General features: G+C 34.6%; 1 protein-coding gene across 1 annotated transcript in view; it reads right to left on the bottom strand.

The window, feature by feature from the left end:
- The window catches only part of FMN2 (formin 2), a 372,575-nt gene that overhangs the window by 134,872 nt on the left and 222,349 nt on the right, over positions 1–15,354 (bottom strand). The window contains exons 9-13 of the mRNA XM_081299099.1: positions 5,727–5,818; positions 5,439–5,568; positions 4,245–4,391; positions 1,228–1,287; positions 951–1,071 (exon numbers count right to left, since the gene is read on the bottom strand). Of these exons, the coding sequence (XP_081155225.1) occupies positions 951–1,071; positions 1,228–1,287; positions 4,245–4,391; positions 5,439–5,568; positions 5,727–5,818 (550 nt within the window). The remainder of the gene's footprint in view (positions 1–950; positions 1,072–1,227; positions 1,288–4,244; positions 4,392–5,438; positions 5,569–5,726; positions 5,819–15,354) is intronic.

Raw genomic sequence — 15,354 nt, 5'->3', positions numbered from 1 at the left:
ATTTAATAGCTATAAATGGCTTAAATAGATAACTGGGGCATTTTCAACGCTATAACAAGAGTAACCTCATGAAAAACAGAAAAAAAGGGATCATATTCAGAAAAAAAAATTTTACAAACTAATTGCTTCAGTGTAAATATTACTTAAATTTAGAAATTTGAGGAATTTTAGACTATCTCTCTTCAAAATGACTTAGGTTGAAATTGTACTGCCTCATATCCACACTGTTAAATGGGCAGAAACACAAACAACTATGAAAAAACAAGAAAACAAAATGCCCCAAACAAACCAAGATGCTCCAATAGTAGAACACATTGAAAACACAGTAGAAAAAATATCAGAGGAGTGTAGAATGTACATAGTTAAACTGATACACAATATAAAGGATGAGGTAAGGAGTGAAATCAGGGATATGTTTCAAGAGGTGAAAGATCACTTCAATGAGATTCTGAAAAAGCTGAAATCATTCTTGATTGAAAATAAAATAGTATGCCCCTGTGTTTTGTGACCATACACACACACATATATATATAATAAGACACTCTGTTTCCAGGAAAGTTCACAAACCACAAAACCTTAGGCAAGTATACTAAGGAAGTGTGAGTAGGGACCATTTATCTTTTAACAATGATATAATCTGTGTCTAACCATGACATGAATATCATGCAGCAAATGCTCTTGGCTATAAAATAAAATGAGATACAAACCTGATCCTGATTGTTATTCAAATAACCAAGATACTACTAAATATCTAAATTTTCAACTCAACTTTCTAAACAAAAAAAAAAAAAAATTGACAAAATTTTTCTATTGCCACATGCCCCTAAAATTATGTTCTACAAGGCTACAAAAGATTAATTTACTTCCCTGAAAACCATTGAGAACACTACCTTTCTCATTAAAAAAAAAAAAGCATAAATGAAACATATAAGTTCAAAATTATAAGTTACCTTTTAAGTCTTTCTTCAGTTTTCTGAGATCTTTTTGAAAATCTTCAAACTTCATCTGTGAGGCCTGAAAAAGGTCCTGTGGTTCTGGCAGTGGAAAGACACACTGTTCTTTTCCGGCATCCTAAAGAGCAAACATTACTTTTAAACAAATCAGCATTGATAGAAATAAAAATTATGCAACAGCAGCAAAGGTAAAAACAAAAGCAAAACAACAAAAAACACTGCCAAATCACCTAAAGAAAGAACAAAAAAATAATATATGTAAAAATGATCTTACCTCATCAAAATTTCGAAGATAATATGAAACAATATATGACAGAAGGCTTCTGCTATTGTCCTAGGCAGAAAGATCAAAGTAAGTAACAATATATTTTATAAATTATTAAATACATAGTATTAAATAAAACAAACTGCAGTGGACCCACAAAAGTACATGACAAGATTAAAATTTTACATTTTTAATTGCCACACTAATTGTATCTAAAGAGTTATGCCTCAAGTGAAAGCAGAGCTGTTAAAGGGCAGTCATAACTATAAATACTCTCCTATTTTTACCCTCATCAATCATAAATTTAGTTCAACTTTTATGTTATTTATTTAATAATCTTATTATGAAGTTTTGTTCATTATTTTTATGTTTTACAATTACTACCATAAATGAAATGATTAAATATTGCTAGCTTTTCTATCTAGTTGGACTGGCAGATACTACTCCAACTCTAAGTGTGACCTGGAAATAGAAAAGTATCATTTCAGGTAAATGGGAGCTTTTAAAATGTGAACACATATTATAATTTGTTATATCAGCAACTGAGATTGAGGGATTAATACTCATGCAGCTTTAAATAATATAATGTGTAGTACTATATTTTTTAAAAATATAAAATTTCTTCCCATCTAATAGTATTGAAAAACAGCTTTTCACTTCCTTTCTAGCACATTAAGAGGTATTAAATTTTAATTAACTTTTTGGTTTGCTCCAAGTTAGCAGATAATTTGAGTTTGAGAGACGAGATATGTGTGTATGTGTATGTATTTATGAATATGTGTGTATATACACATATTTTTAAAATGAAAACCTATGATACAAACTAATTTCTATGAAATGTTCAACCTGTTAAACTGAAATAAGTTTGGCCTAATTTGTCTCCATACTTGAGTGACAAAGTTGGACCCACAGTGGCCTCGCTACATAATGAACTGAAGCTTAGTTTGATGTATACACAAATTTTCACCTAACCTGAATATAAATACCCTTATAATCAAGCAACCGAGTCTCAATGATAGCTGAACTTTTATTCAATCACAGGCTGAAAGCTGCCCAAATAAGATCATATAATGCAAATGCCAACTGTTGTCAATCAGGTTATCTCTGTATGTCACTTACTTTTCAGTGATTATAAACATAACCTGCACATGTGGAGGTCTGGTGCCTCCTGTACCATCTTTGGTCTGGAATGCTGCCTTGTTCTAGAACTTTTACTTCTCAAGTAAACTTTGTACAGTTTAATTGGATAGTTTTTCTGTTAACAGATAAAGCTACGATTTTTCCTCTGTTTATAAAAAGAGCAACCCTTCTTCATAATTGAGTTTGACATGAGATAGTAATATATCTATTAAAGGCTTCCCTAATTAAGATTTGCTTGTAAAATGATTTAAGCCACCTTTCTTCTAACTTGTAAATCAATTGAACAGCAGCTCATGCATCCATTACTGAAACATTTGTTAAAAGCCTGCTGGTAGGCATACCAAGGGAAAATTCTGAGTGATCTAAGTAATAGTTCTGTCCATGGTTACTGAGGAGTAGTTACAGTTATATTCATTTTAAAGAGAAAGACCAATTCAGGAAGACTTTGCATAGCTTTTCGGAGGGCATGTGAAATTATTTAATAGTATTTGCTTCTTGATTCAGTATCTTATTTTATCCTAGATTATTCCATAATTATTTAAATTAATACAATTTAACTTAACAAAGAATTGAAACAAAGATGTAAACAAATACAAAAAAACCATAAATAATCACTGTTCACCTATAATTAGGATTACCACAGTGTATTTCGGATCCATTTTGATCCATTTTGAATGTTGTTGATGTATTTATATTTCAATGTTATTTGAGAAAGTTGTTTCAATTTAATAAGCAGTTACTAAGAAATATTTGAAAACATGTTTAGGAAACTGATTTTTTTAATAAATGTGATTTATTAAGTCTATACATTCCTATAAAATGTTTCTCATACATATATAATAGCATTTGAAATACATATGGTTATTTCAATAACCACAAAAATCACAAAAAATTATGCCAAGAAAGAACTATGTGCTATTTAATTTTGGGAAAGTATACTGTCTGGCATTTCATAGACACTCAATGAAAGATGGTGGATAAATATATACATATATACATTTGTGAATGAACGAATAAACAAAATTTTGATGAAAGAGACCAAAAAAGTCTCTTTCTTATGAGAAAGATAACTGCATTATCCAAGAAGGACAATCCATACATTTTCAGTTCTAGAAGCCAATTGTTTACTTAAACTCAGTATTTTAGAAATGTGTTCATAATTTCCTTCATCATAATGTTCTGTGTAGTGATTCTTTTATCAGAGAAACATAACTCTTTATTTTCTAAGTTTACCAAATCAGACTTTAGTCTGTGACGCTGACCATCATCCCTAACCTTATATTTCCACTGGCACTCTTAGAATCTCTTAGATATTAATTTTAAACAAACATCTGTAGAAATGTATTAAAAAAAATTAGATTTGCAAAGGGACTTAGACATTCCCATGCACATGAGTATGAGGAAGAAAATAATATGTAGAAAAGCAGGATCATCTTTTATATTTTATTTATAAATTGCTTCCTTCATCTTTGTTTTGCTTTCAAAATATGTTAGCAGTTGACCTCTTTTGCCTTATATGGAGAAGAATAAAATAACAAGTACACATCTAATTCATTCAAAATGATTAGTCCTTGTATTCCCAAAAGATAAATACTAGCAGACTTGGTAATGATAGACTGAAAATAATAATTACTTTTATTTAAAATATTATAGGTATCCATTAGACATAGAATTCAAAATTATTCACTTCCGGGGACATCATTATTCATGTAAATTGCAAATAATCTGTGGTTTACTTTTATCTAGCTCAGAATATAAAGGAACATTTGATCCTGGAACATAAAGAAATATTTGTTACAACTGATTTACAGTCAAACCTATTACCAAACAAAATGTCAAACAGAATATCCTCAATTTGCCTACATCCATTAATACAAAATACTTACACTGCTTTTGACATCTTTCAGCTTTGGGAGAATGTCTAATCCAAAGCCATCTGCCTGTCCCCGAGTTTTATTTCCACCATTCATGTAGTTGCCAAAAGCAAGAACCAAACCTAGAACCTGCATAACCCCTGGGCCATTTTTTAATGTCTGTAAAACAGGATAAAGAACAAAGTTTTTCTTAAACAAAGTTTTACTTGAAACACCAGAAATCAATGCTAACTATTAACATTATACTAATAGTTTTGCGTCACAACCAAACTTTGTCCTTCTTCATTACTATGCATATTTTAAGAGCAGTTTCTCTGAAGTTAACTTTAAAAAGTTAAAATGCTTGTGCCCACAAGCATTCAGATAAGCTTTTGTAAGTTGAGAGATGCCAATCTAGGCCTTTTCTGTGATGTAATTGCAAGGAAAACATATATGGCTGTAACGTGAACTACTGCAAAATATCATCATCATCACCCTAATCGTATCTATGTCTAAAACGATATTATATTTTTTTGGTATAAATTGTGGAAAACCAAAAAGGAAAATTATAAAGATTCATTTCCAAATGAGTATACACTCACTTCTCTCGGAACATTCTTTAATGTTTCATGTCATTTCCTCTGAAAATGTCTTTAATAACGTCTCTTCACTTTTCAAAAGTATTTATCACAACTAGAACAAAATAGTACTATTGATTTTTGAAAATAAAAAAAAAGTTAATATTGGTTATTTCTGCCAAATATTTATTCTTAATTTTCAAAGAAATTTTTATCTTCTGTTGAATCAAATGGCTGCTCTAAATCTTTTGCTTAGAATATTTATGAATAATTTGTTGAGGGACCATTCAAAAAACAATGAAGGGAAGTAAATATTATGCCTTTAAGTCACAGTCACTTGGAAGTCCGCTATCTAGAGGGACCATAAGAAGTGAAAATTCAGTTTTGGCAAAAGCAGACGTACGAAAGCTCTCCAGTGGCCAGCACATACTGGCCACACTCTCACAACATGGTCCTGCAGACCTGTTTGCCAATCTGACTATGTGCTTTGATCTTGAAGCTCAATCATAAATGTTCCCGTCTGTGGGATTGCTATCCCTCCAATTTAATGAGGACTTAGAGTAAATAAAACTTTTTTTGTAATATGAACATGACTGAACAGAATTAAATATCAGGACTCAAGCTTAGTTCTCTTTGGACCAGAACCTACCTCACATAATTTCTGTAGCAATTCCAATTTGCGACGAATTGAGCAAATGCTTTCTGAAAACGTTGACTGGAACAGGATGCAAAAGACTCGCTCTGAAAAGTTGGGGATTAGTGACAGTTCATAAAGGAACCTAAGGAAATAAAGCCAAGTTAAGAGGAAAAATATAATTCATATAAACAGATGTTTATCCTCATCTCATCCAATTACGTACTCAAGACGTTGTTTTTCCAAATGGCAAGAACCCACTGTGGCCTTGATGCCCTCTGTAGGGCCCAAAGGCATGCTTACTGTTCAGGTTTGTCCAGAGACTTGGCATTTTCCTTGTCTTTGGAGGATCGGCCGTGCTTTTCAATTTTTTCCAGTTCATCTGATTGAGCTCTCTGGAAAAACAAAAGCCCAGCAGTTTCTTAAAATCTGGTCAATTGTATCCCTTAGGTAATGATGATCTTAATAGAGGAAAATGCTCCATATTTTCATATTTCTTAGCATATGTTTGTAGTAAAACTTGACTTAATTCACAAGGCATTTTAAAGTGTAAATATGTTTAATACAAACCAGATCATCCTCCAAACTCCCAAATAATGTTATTGACTATTAGTGATCTGTAAAACATTTATTCATTCAAGCATACTTTAAAACAATAGTTTTCCTTTCTTGTTATTGTGGCTGTTTATAATGCTCTCTAGAAAGCACAAGAATGTCATTTTAAAAATCATATTTCTTATTCAGAAATCAATCAAATTAAGTTTGGAAGCAATTTGATCCTTAAGTTTTTATAACTTATTTATCCTATTGCAATCATTGTGTACTCCTTTTTGTATTTTGGGGAAAGAAAAGTACAATTAAATTATTAAGACATGTAACAAAAATAAATGGTTTTGATCCCTTTGCTGAACTTGCTTTCTGAAACAAAAAAATAGCTTCAGGCTAATTTTCTTCCTAAGTGTCTTCTTTCACCTTCTATAATGGCAAACTAAAAATTTGGTTTTTTAATGAAGGAGGATCATCTGCATTTTAACTGTAAGATAGAAGACTTTATAGTATATTAAGAAGCAAAATCTATTTTCTTTTACAGAGCATTTGAATTATTTTTATTTGTATTCTTGTCTTTATTGTACAACTCACAAAGATGTTTCAAGAGTTCAAATAATACATTTTCTAAATGCATTAAGGAGTAATCGAATATTACCACATTCTGAGTTTTAATCCAGTTCTCAGAACTTAATATTCCTTATAATTTTTTTTTAAACAGAAGAGCAACTCAGACAAGAACTGCTGTCAAAGATGAAGTCTTAATAGATTTATAGGGAATAGGTAGGCATCATCAAAACAAAGCTGCATTCTGCTCTGCATTTACTAATCATATTGAAATGCAGGTTTGCAATTGGTAGGATTAATGAAGACTTGTTAACTCAAAAGAAGTTTCTTATAACTGAGAACATATGGGCCAGAGAAAAGTTGGCTTTCTGACAATGTGATACATTTTGCTTTGGAATGTGATACAGCAAAAGGATACAAAGATGAAGGTGAATTGTTCTGTAAATGTCCCAGACTACTCCAAAACCTAAGAATCACTTTTTTTTTTTTTCAGAATTTCAGTTGCAAAGTAATGTAATGTTACTTTGCCCCCATTTACTAGGAGTAATATTGCCTGATTTACTTCTTGGTTTCCTGGAGTAAGTCTCACAGACACCATGAGGATGTCACTTAAAGTCACATTACAAAATGACCTTTTGAAAATGACAATATCCATCTTACTAGCAAACTAAAGAACAGGGTAAAATTATAAAAGGATATTAAAGCTAAGAATACTGACAAGATTATTTGTTATCTTATTGTTTAATTTTTTGAGTTCTTTGTATATTCTGGATATTAGGGCTCTATCTGAGGTGTGAGGGGTAAAAATTTGTTCCCAGGATGTAGGCTCTCTATTTACCTCTTTTATTGTTTCTCTTGCTGAGAAAAAAACTTTTTAGTTTAAGTAAGTCCCATTTGTTTATTCTTGTTATTAATTCTTGGGCTATGGGCGTCCTATTAAGGAATTTGGAGCCCGACCCAACAATATGTAGATTGTAGCCAACTTTTTCTTCTATCAGACGCAGTGTCTCTGATTTGATATCTAGCTCTTTGATCCATTTTGAGTTAACTTTTGTGCATGGCGAGAGAAAGGGATTCAGTTTCATTTTGTTGCATATGGATTTCCAATTTTCCCAGCACCATTTGTTGAAGATGCTATCCTTCCTTCATTGCATGTTTTTAGCCCGTTTATCAAATATAAGATAGTTGTAACTTTGTGGATTAGTCTCTGTATCCTCTATTCTGTACTATTGGTCCACCTGCCTGTTTTGGTACCAGTACCACGCTGTTTTTGTTACTATTGCTTTGTAGTACAGTTTGAACTCTGGTATGGCTATACCTCCAGATTCACACTTCCTGCTTAGAATTGCTTTTGCTATTCTGGGTCTTTTGTTTTTCCATATGAATTTCATGATTGCTTTATCTATTTCTACAAGAAATGCCATTGGGATTTTGATTGGCATCGCATTGAACCTGTAGAGAACTTTGGGTAATATCGCCATTTTGATGATGTTAGTTCTGCCTATCCATGAACAGGGTACATTTTTCCATCTTCTAAGATCTTCTTCTATCTCTCTCTTTAGGGTTCTGTAGTTTTCATTGTATAAATCTTTCACCTCTTTTGTTAGGTTGATTCCCAAGTATCTTATTTTCTTTGAGGATATTGTGAATGGAGTGGTTTTCCTTATTTCCATTTCAGAGGTTTTGTTGCTGATATACAGGAATGCCTTTGATTTATGCGTGTTGATTTTATAACCTGCCACTTTGCTGAATTCATTTATTAACTCTAGCAGCTTCTTTGTGGACCCTTTTGGGTCTGTTAAGTATATTATCATGTTATCCGCAAATAGCGATAATTTAATTTCTTCGTTTTCTATTTTTATGCCTTTAATTTCTTTTGTCTGTCTAATTGCTCTGGCTAGTACTTCGAGAACTAAATTGAATAGAAGTGGTAATAGAGGGCATCCCTGTCTTGTTCCAGATTTTAGAGGGAATGCCTTCAGTTTTTCTCCGTTTAGGATGATGCTAGCCTGAGGTTTAGCATATATAGCTTTTACAATGTTGAGGTAAGTTCCTGTTATCCCTAGTTTTTCTAGTGTTTTGAACATAAAGGGATGCTGTACTTTGTCAAATGCTTTTTCTGCATCTATCGAGATGATCATGTTCTTGTCTTTAAGTTTATTGATGTGGTGAATAGCATTTATTGATTTCCGTATATTGAACCAGCCTTGCATCCCAGGGATGAATCCTACTTGATCATGGTGCACAAGTTTTTTGATATGTTTTTGTATTCGATTTGCCAGAATTTTATTGAGAATTTTTGCATCCAAGTTCATTAGAGATATTGGTCTGTAGTTTGCAAATTGGTGAGGCCAATTTGGAAAGCAGTATGGAGATTCCTGGGAAAGCTGGGAATGGATCTACCATTTGACCCAGCTATCGCCCTTCTCGGACTATTCCCTGAGGACCTTAAAAGAGCGCACTATAGGGATACGGCCACATCAATGATTATAGCAGCACAATTCACAATAGCTAGACTGTGGAACCAACCTAGATGCCCTTCAATAGATGAATGGATAAAAAAATGTGGCATCTATACACAATGGAGTATTATGCAGCACTAAGAATTGACAAAATCATAGAATTTGCAGGGAAATGGATGGCATTAGAGCAGATTATGCTAAGTGAAGCTAGCCAAGCCCTAAAAAACAAATGCCAAATGTCTTCTTTGATATAAAGAGAGCAACTAAGAACAGAACAGGAAGGAAGAGCATGAGGAAAAGACTAATAGTAAACAAAGACGAATGGGGGGAGAGAAAGGGAGAGAGAAGGGAAAGCATATGGAAATGGTAGGAGACCTTCAATGATACACAAAATTATAAGAGGTTGTGAGGGGCATGGGGGAGGGGAAAAAAGGGGGAGAGAATTGAACAACAGCAGAGGAGGTAGAGAGGGAAGATGGGAGGGGAGGGGAGGGGAGGGGGGATAGTAGGGGATAGGAATGGTAGCAGAATACAACAGTCACTAATATGCCATTATGTAAAAATGTGAGTGTGTAACAAATGTGATTCTGCAATCTGTATTTGGGGCAAAAATGGGAGTTCAAAACCCAATTGAGTCAAATGTATGAAAGATGATATATCATGAGCTCTGTAATATTTTGAACAATCAATAAAAATAAAAAAAGAATACTGACAAGGCAAGAGTTACCGCAGGATACACAAGTCCACACCTGAATAGGGTTCAGAAAGATTTACAATTTAAATAACTCCTTTAAAAGAAAAGGGAGTTTTTAATCAAAGCAGTTGTTCCCTTGCTTTTTCCAAGCCCAACCTCATTCTATACCTAAAATCTCATCTAACATGATACAATCTGGTGAAATACTTATATTTTTTTATTTGATTTTGTTTCTTGAACTTGACACGGACCTAACCTAGCTATGTGCTGGTACATGGAGCTGAATGACTAGAAATCCACTCCACAGGTCTAGCAACTTTCCCTGTATCCAACCAACAAAAACCTTAAGGACAGCTACCAGAGAGAAAAGATGGCCAAGGTAAATCAGAATAATTGAAGTTATAAAAGAAAAAATAAAATTCCTCAATGCCTTCCCAGCAAAGTGACTTTCTGTTAGTATTATATTCACATCCCAAACTATTGAGCAGGTATGAATTACTAGTTGCACAGCCATTTATACCTTGCACTTTACAAAGAAATAGACCTTTTCCAAACTATAACAAAACAGACCATTTTTGCTCACTTCAGAAAGAAACAAAGCTGCTCTGGACTGTCAGTATTTTATATGGCTACAGATGTTACCTGGAACATTTATCCATGTCCCATAACCTTTTTTCTTCTCAACAACTGTATAAACATGATGCAGTACCTTCTATTTGCTTTCCTTTCTGGAGCTTAGATAAGGTAATCAACCAATCAATCTCTCTCTCTCTCTCTCTCTCTCTCTCTCTCTCTCTCTCTCTCACACACACACACACACACACACACACACACACACACACAGAGTAAATTCTCTTTCATGGTACTAACACTTATATTAGTCCATTTTCACTGCTATAATGAAATACCTAAAGAAGGCTAACTTTATAAAGAAAAGAGGTTTATTTAGATCACAGTTTTAAAATCTGAAAGTCCAAACAGCATGGCACAGGCTTTGAAGAGGGCCCCACAGTAAATGGGGAATGTATATGTGAGAGTGAGAGATCACATCTCTAAATAAAAGGAAAAAAGTGGTTTGGGAGTCCACCTCATTCTTATAAATTGCTCCCCTTAAGAGAGCTCAAGGGTCCCATGAGAGTCAAGGATTTCTAGGAGAGCTATTCCAATTCTTTCTGAGGACAGTGCCCTCAAGGATCTAAGGTCCTCTCACCAGGCTCCACCTCTTAAAACTTCTATCACCTCCCACACCACCACAAGCTTCCAATACATGAAGCTCTGGGAAACACACTCCAACCATGTCTAAACCATGACAATGATGAATGAGCAAACACTGAACCAGGACTCCTGGGGATAACCCAGGGTTCCGGTGAGCCTCATTTTCATCAACTGATGGAATGAATGTAACCTTCTGTAGGTTCAAAGAAGCTTTTTGAAATATATAATATTGATTCATTAATGCTGAACGTAACAGCCAACATGCCTGAACAAATTTGTTTAACTTACAGAATTTTCCCCTAAGGCACATCACAGCATTCTTATCTTAAGAGCACCTAGCTCTTCAACACTATTTTTAGGAGCCATTTTAGCCAGCAAAATCACTAACCAAAAGCACAAAAATGCAAAAAACGTGGCACTAAATAGATTGCAGAAAGAATATTTGTTTACTCTATGAGAACTGAAACAAGAAGGCAGAATGTTGCCTTGTTCGACCTCAGCTGAGAACATGCACTTTAGGAGACTCAAATGCTTCAGGGCATGTCCTTAAATAACCATAAAACCTCTGGGGATATTGATTTTGAGGTTACAAATATATTTTCTATTTGGTTCTGGAATTGAACCCAGGGGCAGTTTATCCAATGGGCTACATCTCTAGCCCATTTTTATCTTTTATTTATAGACAAGTTCTTGATAGGTTGCCTTGGACTTCACTACATTGCTGAGGCTGGCCTCAAACTTGTGGCCCTCCTGCCTGAGCCTCCTGAGTTGCTGAAATTATAAGCGTGCACCACTGTACCTGGCTTACAAACATATTTTAGTGAGTAGATGAATTTATCAATATGAAATCCACAAATAATGAGGATCAAGTCTGTATGAATCATCACTTCACAAACACACACCCATGAGAAGAGAGTGAGCACCATTGGATTATTATATGTACATACCCTGGACTTTCTTCAACAAATTACTTAAAGAAAATGTATTTCTCTTCATATTACAACCATGGAAAGGATTGATATGCAGAAAGATGGTGGTAGCACACCTGAATGCACACATTTGGAAATATTAATCATCTTAAAGATGATTAAAGCTTGGTATATCTCAGAAGTGACCTTGGCATTTCTCAGAAGTCCCCATGTAGCCTGTATACCCCTACTATGGCTTGAATGTATTTCTAGAACAGTTTATGTGTTGGAAAATTTATCCTCAAATTCTTGTTTATGGAATTTGGAGGCAGAACCATTGGGAGGTAATTAGGATTAGATTAGGTCATAGGGTGGGACCTCCAATAATGATTTTAGTGGCTTGTTTGCTTTATGTATGTATGTACTGGGAACTGAACCCAAGTGCACTTTACCACTGAGCTATACCCCAGCCATTTTTATTTTTTATTTTGAGCCAGGGTCTGGCTAAGTCATTTAGTGCCTCATTAAATTGCTGAGCCTGGCCTTGAATTAGTGATTCTCCTGCTGCCTCAGCCTCCTGAGCCAGTGGGATTACATGGATTAGAGGCTTTACAAGAAGAAAAAGGCCTAAGTTAGCTTGCTTGCTGTCTCACAATGTGTTGTTGCCCTCTGCCATATTATGATGTGGCATGATGCTGGTGCCATGCTCTTAGACTTCTCAGCTTCTAGAACTGTGAGAAATAATTTGTCTTTATAAATTACCTAGTTCTCAGATGTTTTGTTATAGCCACTGAAAATGGGCTAAGGAACATTCAAAGTTCAGACGTACAATGAATATTCATTGTTTAAATGAAGACTGGTCCATAGTGGAAGAATGGTGTATCTGTAATTTTGTTGACTATATTTTTGATGCAAGGTTTAAAATAGCTATTTGTGAAGAACCAAACTACTACTCACAGTATAGTATGTTGCATTTTTTAAAAGAATCATAATTGTCAAGTGCCTCATTCAAAACGACTCCCTCTTTTATTTCTCAGAAAATGTTTTAGAAAGGAACGTCACCACAATATCATAGGAGTCAACATCAGAAAAATGATCCAGCTGATATGTCATGGTGGGGGGATATATATTAGGTAATAGGAACATGAGACAGGCTTCAAGTTTGGACCTTCGACAAATTACTATTGCTCTCCTGCTATCTCATCCTACTATTATGGTGTGGAAGAAAACAAAAGCTAGAAAATTCCAGCTCCTGCATTCAGGAAGTTCATACAGGAGGCAGACAAATGAATACATGTCATAAAATAGTGTGATGGACAATAACTAAATTGTAGAACCAACCTAGATGCCCTTCAGATGAATGGATATAGAAACTGTGGCATATATACACAATGGGATATTACTCAGCATTAAAAGAGAATAAAATCATGGCATTTTAGGTAAATGGATGGAGATGGAGAATGTTATGCTAAGCAAAGTCAGACAATCCCAAAAAAGCAAATACCAAATGTTTTCTCTGATACGTGGATGTTGATCCATAATTGGGATGGCGGGGGGGTTGGGAGAAGGGAAGAATGGAGGAATTTTAGATAGGGCAAAGGGGATGGAGGAAAAGGGAGGGGAATGGGGTAAGAAAGATAGTGGAATGAGGTGGACATCATTACCCTAAGTACATGTATGAACATATGAATGGTACTCTACTTTGTGTACAACCAGAGACATGAAACATTGGGCTCTATAGGTATAATATGAATTGTAATGCATTCTGCTGTCATGTATAACAAATTGGGACAAATAAATAAATTTAAAAAATAGTGTGATGGGTGTTCCTTTAGTGGTACTAAGCAATGTTTGCATGGTAGTGATAATTTAGAGAACATGGAACATTTAGAATCTACAAATAGTTCTGGAGAACTGCTAAGGCAAAAGATAAACCATCCAAAATCAGCTACCCTTGAGTCACAAAAGAAGAGATCCCTGGAGATCAAAGATGAAAGTTAGACAAGGACAGACCCTGCAGAGGACTCACAAGTCAAAGAGAAGGATTGAAAAGCCAGAGAAGAGGCCACGTGACAGAAGAAGTCAGAGATAGATGATGGGTTGGTGGACCAAGAAGGCCCTCCCCAGATGCTAGTGCATCTGGAGGACTTCCCAGCCTCCAGAACTGTGAGAAACAAATTTATTTTTTTAAAATTACCCAGTCTCAAGTATTTTGAGAAAAAGAACACTTTAATTCTCAGGGATGGGAGCGAGCGTAAAAGGGAAGAACTAAGAGGATTTTTTAAAATTTATATACGACAGCGGAATACATTACAAATATAGAAAACAATACTGTTCTGTTTATGAGCTTGACTTTGTGAATGAATTTGGAGATGAGATCAAGGTTTAGAGCAGATGATGAAAAAAGAAGAGTGGAAAAGCTTTTGAAAGAAGCATATGTGTGGACTGCAAACATGGGAGAGAAGAAAAGGGACTATAATTAAACAGGAATGAGCCAGGCAATGAAAATAAAGAGGGGAGGGGTCCTGCAGTGGTGAAAGATGGGGGAGGGATCAAGTTATTAGGAAAATAACTAGGGTACAATGCAGACAAAGATCAAGATTAGAGAAGTTGCAGTGAAGACAAGGAGGAAAAAATATGTACCTCCTAAATATCTTAAAAAGACACCAACGTGCTAGACATAGGTCACCAAAGTCCCCCAGATGCAGCTTGCCTCTTTGCCATTACCATGGTCACATGACATGGCAGCTCCCTCCCTCCTCTACAATGCCCTTCCACACAGGGCTTCCTCAGGGCCAAAGGCTCTAATTTATCACGTGCTCATTCTTGCTCCCATTGGGGAATCATTTTCTGACCCAAAGACCATTTTCCAACTACTTTTCCTCAGGAGCACTTATGGCCATTCTGATTTTACATTTATTTTTGTGAATCTCTGATTAATGTCTTCCCCAAAGAGAGATTTGAAGATTCTATGAGGGCAGGGACATTATCCAAATCCTATCACCTTAGCCTCGTCATGGCACTCCTCAGAAGGACCAGAGAAATTCCTCTGCCTGGATTCTTTAAGCAAGCACTAGATTAATAATAATATCAGAGTTGAAAAGAAACACAAGACCATTTACTTTAGCAGTTCTCAAGTTTTTAAACTTGGGATGCTTTTCACTTCTAAAAATTATATATGAATTCAAGGTAATTTGGGAGCTTATAGATTATATCTATTAATATTTACCATATTAGATATTAAGACTGAGAAAAGTATAAAAATACCTAATTCATTCAAATAATAATAAAAAACTATTAAATATATAACATAGTTAATTTTTAAAAATCTACACTAAGGGAGTAGCAATGTTTTACAATTGTTTAGTACCTGGCCTAATAGCTGGGACTTGTATCTGGTTTTGCATTTCATTTCTTGTGACACGTCATTTGAAAGAATCTTAGGAAGAAAATCCAGCTTTACTCAGGCAGGTAAGTAAAAAAGTGAATGGTACTTTAAAAGTTTTGTTTTGGGGTAGATGTAGATATTTTTTGATGCT

The sequence above is a fragment of the Spermophilus citellus genome (genome assembly GCF_964194105.1).
Source record: "Spermophilus citellus genome assembly, chromosome: 6".
NCBI classification, from domain to species: domain Eukaryota; kingdom Metazoa; phylum Chordata; class Mammalia; order Rodentia; family Sciuridae; genus Spermophilus; species Spermophilus citellus.
The sequence above is the reverse complement of the archived record's forward strand: the minus strand, read 5'-3'. Positions and strand labels throughout refer to the sequence as shown.